Genomic DNA, 9,781 nt, shown 5'->3' on the forward strand with positions numbered 1-9,781 from the left:
TCATAATCAAACTGCTGATACACAGAGGTAAGGAAAACAAATCTCAAAAAGGTATGAGAAATTATTTTCAGCCTCCATTTATGCCAGACACCATACTAGGTGCTTTTACCTGTGTCTGTTACCTTCACAATTCCCATTATTTTAGGTAACATTCTCTCCTCTTTGAAGACGAGAGCACTGACCCAAAAGTGTGCAAAACTGCTAAGAGTTGGTAAAGAATTTAAGCCCAGGTCTACTCCACTGAAGTCCAATTTTTTTGTATACATATGTAAACCTTCTCAACACAGCTTCCTAACTAATCAAGAACATAGTATACATACCAAGTGTAAGTATATACCCCTAACTGTTTCAGTACAAACTCCGAGGACTATAGTGTGCTACCCCTTTCTACCCTATACCATGTCAATGATTAAAAAGAAATTATCATGTTAAAGCTAATTTGCATCCGTTAAGATACATTAGATAACAAACAACAGTAAATGACTGGCTAATTGAGGCAAAATGATTTATTGAAGGGTTAGTGAGGATGCCTAATCAATTAAAGTAACAGCTAAAACAGCCAAGTCCTTCAAAAAAGAGGAGCTGAAAGGGCCAGTAGTGGTGGCTCAGTAGAGGGTGGCCTGCTTCACTTTCACTCTTCTGGGGCCTGAAACGTCTACTTGCAGGAGGATGTCTTACTGCGAGACCGCTTTTGGTCTGGCAGGTAAACGTTCTCATCCTGATGGTCTCCTCCCAGTTCTCGGGCTCTCTTCTTGTGCTTGCTGATCATCTGAGCAAAGGCCCGGTTGAAAACGTGGCAGCTGAAGCGCTCATGGGCCGCATTTTCCACGTGTGCCTGCAGGACCTCCAAGCTATGGAAAACCTGGTAGCAGCCCAGGCACCTGAAGCCACTGTCCAGGGTCCCCAGCCCCTGGGGTGTCTTGGCCCTGGAGCCCTCCTCCTGGGCTGGAGGCTCCCCTGCACCACCAGCCGGCTCCCTCCCCTGTAGGGCATTGTTATCTGAGCTGCACTCCATGTCAGTGAGGTGTTTCGGTGGAGACACATAAGAGGGTCTTCTCAGAAAAGCATTCTGGCTTTTTGGTGTTAAAAAGGCCCCAGATGTTTTTTGGGCCACTTGAGAAAAAACACACTGCACCAGTTTGGTCTTTTTTGAGGTGGGCTCTAACACTTCCACCCCACCCCACCAGACAGTCACATCTCTTTTCAGAAAGACACGCCTGTAATAAATTTCCCTGATGGGTGCTGTGTCCCTGTGCTGTGGGAACAGAGAGGACCCACCCTGCTGACTCACAGGGACTGGAGAGGAGGTAGAGGAGGAGGCGGAGGGAGAGGAGGAGGAGGTGGAGGAGGATGGAGAGGAGGAGGAAGCTTCCCGCTCCTCCCAGACCTGGGGCGGAGTCATCTCAAGGGCCCCAACACGAGGAACATCTTCAGGTAACTTGGTGATTTCTGGGAAAAGAAGTTTCAAGTAAGAAATTAGAATAAGTGTGTGAAGTCTGTAGGAGTTGTGATGGTCATGAGAATATTCCTATGTGTGCACATGGCCCCCAGGTACACATATGTGAAGTCAAAGAATGCCATGTGTGGTATACTTTATCTGAAGTATGTTTGTGGTGTGATTCTGTGGGAATGAGGGTGTGGAGGTCTGTGTATGTTCTGGGACAGCTGGTGAGTGTTTCTCACATAGGTAAGGGGGTGCTGAATGACGGTGTACATGTGTGTGTGGTGAGACAATACACATGAACAGGGGTGGTACACGTTCTTATTGTCAAACAGTTAAGACAGAGTGTGTTGGAGGAAGTGTGCCTGGGCTCCCCAAAAGCGCAGCTCCCCGAGGGGCTGAAGGCTTTGAGCTAAAGGTTTTATGGGCGAGGTGGTATGTGGAAAAGAAAGACTGCACATGAAAGTGCATTCCCATCAGGGCATTAGGAGTTTTTGAGCGTGTACGCTGGCTCTGAGGGAGCTAAAACAAGCTACCTGTGTGAAAGGGTGTACATTATTATGGGTCAGTCTGTAGACAGCAGAGTCTGAGAATGACTGCGTGAGGAGGGAAGGCGCAAGTGTGTATCTGTGTAACACTTGCAGAGAATGGGAAAGACGCATCTGGAATGAAGGCGTGTGCATATGAGAAAGTGAAAAGGAATAATGCGGCTGTACCTAGTATGGAGGAATATAGGGTATATGTGTGTGTGTGTATGTGTGTGTGTGAGAGTTTGTGCTGATTTTAGGGAAGAGGTGGTAACTGAATTCCCACACTGTTATCAGCACAGCCCACTGCCTCACTCACAGCTGTCCCAGTGTGCACAAAGGGAAATGTCCTATCCTTGAAAGCACACCCCCGATTTGTCCCTCCACAGAGGTCTCAGTCTTACTTCCTCTGCCCTGAAGCCCTTTCCTCTTTTTGAAGGGAAAGTAGGGATTGGGCTGAGCAGCTCAGCTACTCATCCTGTCCAACCTTTGTGAGCTTCCTTATCATCCTCATCAGCCACACGAAGCTTTCCTCTACATTTCCAATAAAAAGATTATGCCTTTAAATTCACAAACTTAAGTAAATAAGTAGGTAAATCATTATTCCTGACAAAATAACACACACATTTAGCCCTTCCCCTGTTTAAAAATTTCAGTTACGCCTGCAACCCAATGTTTACTTCTCAAAATATATCCACTTTCTCCTTTAGGTGGTTAGAGTGTGTCTGGTGGGTAACGTTGCTGTGGGGAAGGGAAAACTTAGTGTGTGTTATTTTTTGAGAGAGCTCGTGTGCGTACCAAGTTTGGCAAGTATAGTTTGATGTGTATGTGCCTGTCATGTTTCTTCAACAAGTTTAGGTTGTGAGTCTAGAGATGAGATGGCCCAGTTAGGTGTGTGCGTGAGTGTGAGCAGCTGCGGGTGTGATGGAGTATCGTGCCTGTATTCTCATGAGGACAGGAGGTGAGTGGAAGCAAGAACTGAGGGACCGCTTTCAAATCTGCAGCCACTCTTCATGCACAAGAGGACGCACATGAAGGAGCTTTGCTCTCCTCTGTAAGACAGGAGGAAACTACGGGTTCCTGCGTGGGTGCTTCATTCTGGACCTTTCTGGCTCCCTCCAGCTTGCTGTGAGAGATTTGTGACACTGTGACCAGGTTCAGCCTGAGTTAGTCTGCCCGTTTCTCTGTCACTCTGTCAGCTTTGCTACCTTTTCCAATACGGCCCCTGTCTGATACCCCTGCACTTTTGGGCACTTGTCCTTGTTGAGATTTCCCTTGAATCTCAAGCTTGTGCCTTATGTACATGCATTGACTCTCACCGAGAGCAGAAAGAAACATTGTCATCTTTCTGTGTTCTCCCATGTCTGGACAGGGGTTTGTATCAGCTTCTATCTCCAGTCGACCAGGGAATCTCAGGCTGATCTCTGGGCCATTCTCACACGTCCCTTTCCCACCTCTAGGTTAAATACCTTTACTTACCGCTATTCTCGTAGTCAGAGAGAGAGAAGGAGTAATCTGAGGTAGAGGTATTTTCTAATTCCTTCTGGGGAAGATTACCAGGCTCTCCAATACGATTTTGTTTCTTTGAGATCTCTGTTAAATTGAACGAAAAATAAAGGAATATACCCACTCTTGTTTTTTTTTGCTTTTCCAAGTTTTTTTTTCCTTAGGTTTACCCGACTACATATGTCATTGGGTTAAACACATTATGTTTTCATTGTCACAGTCTGAATAAGGTTCCCCGCCCATATTCTATTCCCCAGAACCTATGAATGTTAACGTTATGAGGCCATTGGGACTCTGCAGATGTGATTAAATTAAGGAAGTATTTGAAATAAATTCCTTTCGATGGCATGGAAACAGAGCCCTAGGCTCCCAAGTTGCAGAGGAGGAGACTGTGACTGGGCCCAAAGTATACCTTTCTCTCTGGCTGAGCAGAGACACTGACCTAGATTTCTACAGGTCTGCTCGGCCTACACTTTAGCAGCTCTTCCCTTTTACTCACTAGCACAAGAGGCTGAGTCAAGAGAGGAGCCAGACGTGTAGTATTCGGATCCACAGGGTCCATCATTTCCCTCAGGACCCACAGTTTCATCTTCCAAATACCAAGGCGGTGTACCCGATGCCTGGAGCTTTGAGACTCCTGGAAAATGGAGCAAAGTAGCAGAGCAGCTGGTTCCATTCTGTTCCCTCCTACTCTTCCTCCTAATGTACTGTCCCCACTTTCCCTCCCTCATGGAAATACTGATTTTGCCCTAAACATTTACCTTTGGCTTGGACAGAGAATGGGCCTATTACAGCTTTCCGGGTTACTCTCTGGACCCTGTAGTCCAGGATCCTCACACACACTCACCTTGCTTAAGACTTTTGGTACTAGTTGCTTTCCTCTACCATTTTTTTGTGTGTGGGTGTGCCCTTTGCACTCCCCCTCGTAGATTAACAACCTCACATGAAACAATTGGTGAATTTTTATCTTTGCAGAATTTATTTTATATTATTAGTCACTGTCTTTGTTTTACTGACCAAGCTCACTTTTCCTAAGTGAATTAAAATGACCTTCATCTCCGATGAATGTGTCAGGTGTGTGCATCATGCACACATTGTGGCAGAATGGTGTGATGAATGTCATGTGTGTTGTGTGCATAAATTCTTAACCTGATGGTTTAAACTAGGTTAGGGTTTAATGTGTGACTGATCTGGTGTTTGCACAGTTGAATATGAAGTGAGTCCTGTGTGCGTGAGAATGGTGTGTGCTTTGTGTCTGTGTTTTAGGTCAGCACATATCTATGTGTGCAGACTGCGTGTCCTACGATTATGGATTTGTGTGTGCATATTTCACATGTTGTTAGGTGGCTTAGATGTGCAACAGAATTATTGGGAGTATTCTCTTTGAGACTAGTGGAATTAATGTACCTGTGAAATCTAAAGTAACAGTGAAAGAACAGAAGGATATGAGAATCAATGGCTGTAAGTGAAAGAATATATGAGTTTCCAGAATACAGAACTGTTTGATTCTAAAGTAAATGAGGGCGCAGGAAAGAGCATGCAAGAATAAATGTAGAGCAACATGTGATTGCATTACAAAGTAAAATCTTGAAAGACTGAGGTCTAAAGAGTTGAGATAATATACGGACACTAAAGCCTAGCACTTAAACTCTGAGGCATTCACCAAAGAGACGTATGTCCATATAGCAAAAACATGTAATAGAATTTTCAGAATATCTCCTTTTAGAGTAACCCTAGACTGAAATGTAACCCAAATTCTCATAAAAGTATAATCAATTAAGACACTATATGCCAAGAATGAATGAACTATAGTCACATACAACACGGATGATGATTACAAACACAGATACAGAGACTGAAAAGAAGTAGACGTAAAGCATGTGTTGTGAACTCCTATTTACATAACATTAAAACATAGGGACCACTAATGCAGCACTTTGGTAATCAGAGGAATTACCAGTCTTTGGTTGGGACAAAAACAGATTAGAGAACTTAGATGCATGTGAAAGATGACAAGGAAGTGAATGATGAACAAAGGGGGTGCTGATGGGTCTGTATAGGGTTGAACTTGAGAACATCAACTGAGAAGGTACCTCTGTGCTGGGGTCTTGTACCAGGTGTGTCTATACTCAGGTCAGGACCTGAGGATCCTATGATGTTGGGCCTGCTTTAGGCTATTAGTGCTGTCACACCTTCTTGGTAATATAACCTGTCCTGGCCCAGTTCATACCGACATGTTCTTCCATGTTTCTCTGATACACCTCATCCCCTTAGGCCCTCTTCCACCATTTCCTCAAATAACTCACTGCTCTCCCCTTGTCTCCTTGGGCTCGCTCCAATCCTTCTAAGTATTTTCCCTTGGAATTTACTACTTCTGCTGGGGGTTATATTAACGAAGATGGAGAAGCATCTTGAGTTTCTTTCTGTACTGTGCAGCCTTGTGCTGACTGATGAGCAGAGTCACTCAGTTCATCTCTGGGCTCGGCCTAGATCCCCACTGTCCTTTGTATCCCATTCAATAGTCCCTTCTTACCAGCACCAGCAGGCTTGTTCTCACAAGGGACACAGGAGAGGAACTCTGAAGCAGCAGCAGCAGCGTCCGTTGCTTTCGGACCTGGTACATATTAAGAATGGCATGGTTAGAAATTACTGTCTTCCCCTTGGCTTACTTATGCTATATATGTGTGTATGTGCGAATTGGTGTGAATGTGTTTTACATGCTTCATAGTTTACACAAAACACATCTCTGAACATGCACTATTTGTATTGAAGTTGAATTGAAGACAGACTCACTTTCCAAGTCTCCCCCCAAGGCCCCACTGGGGTGTGCTGAACCCCAAATGTCCCGTTCCCTTTATGAGCCCCCACAGGGACCCTCGGTCCTGGTCCTGGACTGTTCCCTCCCGCTGCTGAGCACTGGCTTTTCCTCATAGGATCTGTTTACTTTTTAAACCTCACAGTCAGAACTATTTCAGTTTTCCATTTTTTCTAGAAAGAACCGAACTTTCTCAATTCAACCATTGTGGTTAAATGGTATTGTATGTACATATATGTGCAAGTGGGTGTGTGTGTCCTGCTGGTTTCTTCCTTACATTTCATAAAGGAGCCTCACATTTACATCTCTATGTTCTGAGACAGTGAAAGAAAGGTGTTCATGTTGGAGACAATCTAAGAAATCAAGTCATTTTGTACCTGACTTCACACTCTCATCCCCTCTCCTCCAATTTTAGGTTCCCAAATTTTTTTCCTAATTACTTACCTCTATGAGCCACACATTCTTCATAAACTGGAAAAAGTATTATTGGAAAATGTATAACAATATTCACTTACTTAACAAATGCCCTCAGTTTTGTAAAAAAAGAAATAAAGGGAAATACATTATATAAGAAAAGTTATAGTAATCAATCACTACATCTGTGATACAGTAACCCAGAGCGGCACCATGTCGGGAACACAGGTCCTACACTACAGAGACAAGGACCTAGTCACAGGAACCTGCTCTTGACCCTCAGATGATCTATTCCCTAAGAAAGACCAGCGCACCCACACTTCTCCCTCCAGCCTTCCTGCCCCTTCTCTTCCATAAGTAGGAATCCTTGCTCTTTTTCTTTAGAAGAGTTTTTAGATCCCCAATGCTCAGAGATATCACAGACACACCTCCTGACATCCTGGCAGCTTTGAGGGAACGTGTGGTTTCAAGATGATTCCTTTTCCGTTTACGCTTCATGGCTCAGCACTTCAAAGAAGTGTGCCTTCCTCCCTGGAACTCTGCTGCCAGAGGTTCAAGTGAGGGAAGGAAGGAAACAAGTCAGTATATCCAAAAACAAGCAACTGGAAAGGCTCTCTCCGCACTCACTATCCAAGAACAACAAGCAACTAGAGAGGCTCTCTCCGCACTCAGTCACTCACTGGCCTGGCCGGTGCTTAAGTACACCAGTAGGGCCATTATGATGTGAGACAGGGATCCGGAGCATTCTGACATGGGCATCAGAGCAAACCACTGATGGGTGGGGGGGCCCTTTTACCCAACACAAACTCTTATCAACTTGAATTTTTATCTTACACTTCATATCAAAACGTGGGAACCAATGATGTGGATTAAACAAAAGATCATTACTTTATGTATCTAGGGTAACCACATTGCTAAATTTCCCCAAGGGTGAGAATAAGGCATTACCTGAACCAGGCTTAGAACCTTCCTGCCCCATATAACATGGTAACTGTCGTATCTTAGCAGTACCATATAACATGTACACATAAAAGTTATATGTGGGGTATATGTGTATAGTGGGTTTGCGAACACCTTGTGATTCCACACAGCTCCAGCATTTATTGAATTCTCCCCACTATAGGGAACAGGCTCATGTATTTCAACAACCCATTGTCTCTTTTGAAACTCTCTTCCCCATCACTTCCCCAGAGCCTTCAGGGAAATAGGAAGCCCCTGGCTTTACATCCATGGCCCTCATCGTGAATCCTGTGCTTGTCAAGCATGAAGGCTTCATTCGCCAGCTTCTGTTCTAGGCCCCAGTCTCCTGGAAAACCATGGCATCTGCACAGGGTTTGAACTCTAGTTAGCTCCATTCTACTTCCAACTTCCCACTGACTGTCTGCTCCCTGAGGGGCAATATGTATTTCCTTCAAACTGAGCAGTTGCTCTAGAGCCAGGCAGTGATCCAGCCAGCTTCAGCCTTCTTTACCTCAAGCAGGTCCTGCCTCATGCTGTTCCACGCACATGGGCTCGGACTCTTGCAGCCACTAAATGGTAGGCACATTTCCCAAGACAGTCTCAGCCTTGTCAGCTATTGGAAAAACCCAAACCAAAAATTAGATACTATTTTACACATACCATATTGGTAAAAATTAGATCAACCTATACAAATAATTGTAAGGATATGGATTAAAAAAGGAACCTTCATGATATAAAATGAAGAAGTATCCACCTATGTAGCTGTGTTGGAGAACAATTAGCCAATATTTAATGAAATTAAATATACATATAACCTATGAGCCTATAATCTCATTCTACAACATGATCTTTACAAGGGTGATATTCACAGCATTATTTATAATGGAATGGAAGTGGCATTTTAGTTTCGAACTCAGAAAGAATGGATAAGCAACATATGGTTGATAAATACAACAGAATACATTTCCAAGAATAAAAGCCATGCCTAGTATACTATATGCCTATAGGGCAGGGCATCAAGAAGGAATTGGAGATCAGGAACAAAAAGAAAATATAAATCAATGAAATAACCATAAGCTAGTGACTAAGGAGCATTCTTAAGTTAGTAGTCAATAATTAACCAAAGACGGAAAAAATCTTTCTCAAAAATAAAATGGTTCAGATTAGGTCTAGAACTAAGAGAAAGAATTATTCTAAACATGCCCTATAGTGTGAGCTTTCTATTGCTGTTATAGCAGATTACCACTGTGTAAGGAGCTTAAAATACAAATTTCTTATCTTGCAGTTCTGGAGATCATAATTCCATTATGGGTCTTACTGCCTAAAATCAAGATGTTAGCAGAACTGGTCCCACCTGGAGGCTGTAGGGGTGACTGTGTTCCCTTTTCCAGGTTCTAGAGGCTGCCTACATTGCTGGCGCACCTTCATTTCCTTCATTTTTAGAATACATCACTACAACATCCACTTCCACTGTCACATGGCCACTCTCTCTCTCTCTCTCCCCTACCTTCTTCCATAAGGACTCTTGTGATTACATCATCCCCACACAGGCAATCCAGGATAATCTGCCCTTTTCAAAACCTTGTAATAAATCCCACCTAAAAAGCATCTTTTGACACTTGCATAAACATATTCACAGGTTCCAGGGATGAGGAGGTTGACATTGACTTCTTTTCCAAGGGGGTGAGTGGAGAGAGATTTTTTTCTCGGTTCCCACACCAAGACAAGCAGAGTGTCAGAGTAAATTCACCAGCAGTAAAATATAGTAGGCTGAGTGAGAATGGAAATCCCTAATTAAACAAGAGCAATAGGAAAAAAAGAGAGCATAGCAACTAGGTAAACATACTGAGGAAAACAAAGTTGAATGAAATAAAGAAAAAAAAAACCTGTTTGAAAAACGTAACCCAAGGAATAGACAAAGAAGTACATTAGCATTCTTCATGCCATAAAAATGGCAACCGGCTTCAGTACAACAAGGGTGTCAAGACAAGATGACAAGCCAAAGCAAATGCTAAACAATGTCAAAACAGGATAAATAAACAACTTAAGACCAGAAAGAAACAGAATAACAGAATAAATTTTCCAACTGAAAAACTGACGTATCTACTTGAGAGCAGT

The 9,781-nt window shown here is 43.4% G+C and overlaps 1 protein-coding gene across 1 annotated transcript; it reads right to left on the reverse strand.

The window, feature by feature from the left end:
- Positions 1–488: 488 nt before the first annotated feature.
- On the reverse strand, positions 489–7,216 carry LOC140846084 (uncharacterized). The gene is made up of 5 exons (XM_073221508.1): positions 7,132–7,216; positions 6,008–6,088; positions 3,974–4,111; positions 3,448–3,561; positions 489–1,449 (listed from the first exon to the last, which is right to left on the reverse strand). Exons 1-5 carry the CDS (start codon positions 7,199–7,201, stop codon positions 656–658), a joined length of 1,197 nt encoding a protein of 398 aa, XP_073077609.1. The 5' UTR covers positions 7,202–7,216; the 3' UTR covers positions 489–655.
- Between the last annotated feature and the right edge of the window lie 2,565 nt (positions 7,217–9,781).

The sequence above is a fragment of the Manis javanica genome, chromosome 14, assembly GCF_040802235.1.
Source record: "Manis javanica isolate MJ-LG chromosome 14, MJ_LKY, whole genome shotgun sequence".
NCBI lineage: Eukaryota > Metazoa > Chordata > Mammalia > Pholidota > Manidae > Manis > Manis javanica.

Coding starts and splice junctions, on each gene's coding strand:
- LOC140846084 (XM_073221508.1), bottom strand. CDS start 7,201: ATGAAGCGTAAACGGAAAAGGAATCATCTTGAAACCACACGTTCCCTC. Junction 6,089..7,131: donor AGCTGCCAGGATGTCAGGAG/GTGTGTCTGTGA, acceptor AATATGTACCAG/GTCCGAAAGCAACGGACGCT. Junction 4,112..6,007: donor GAACAAGCCTGCTGGTGCTG/GTAAGAAGGGAC, acceptor TCCATTTTCCAG/GAGTCTCAAAGCTCCAGGCA.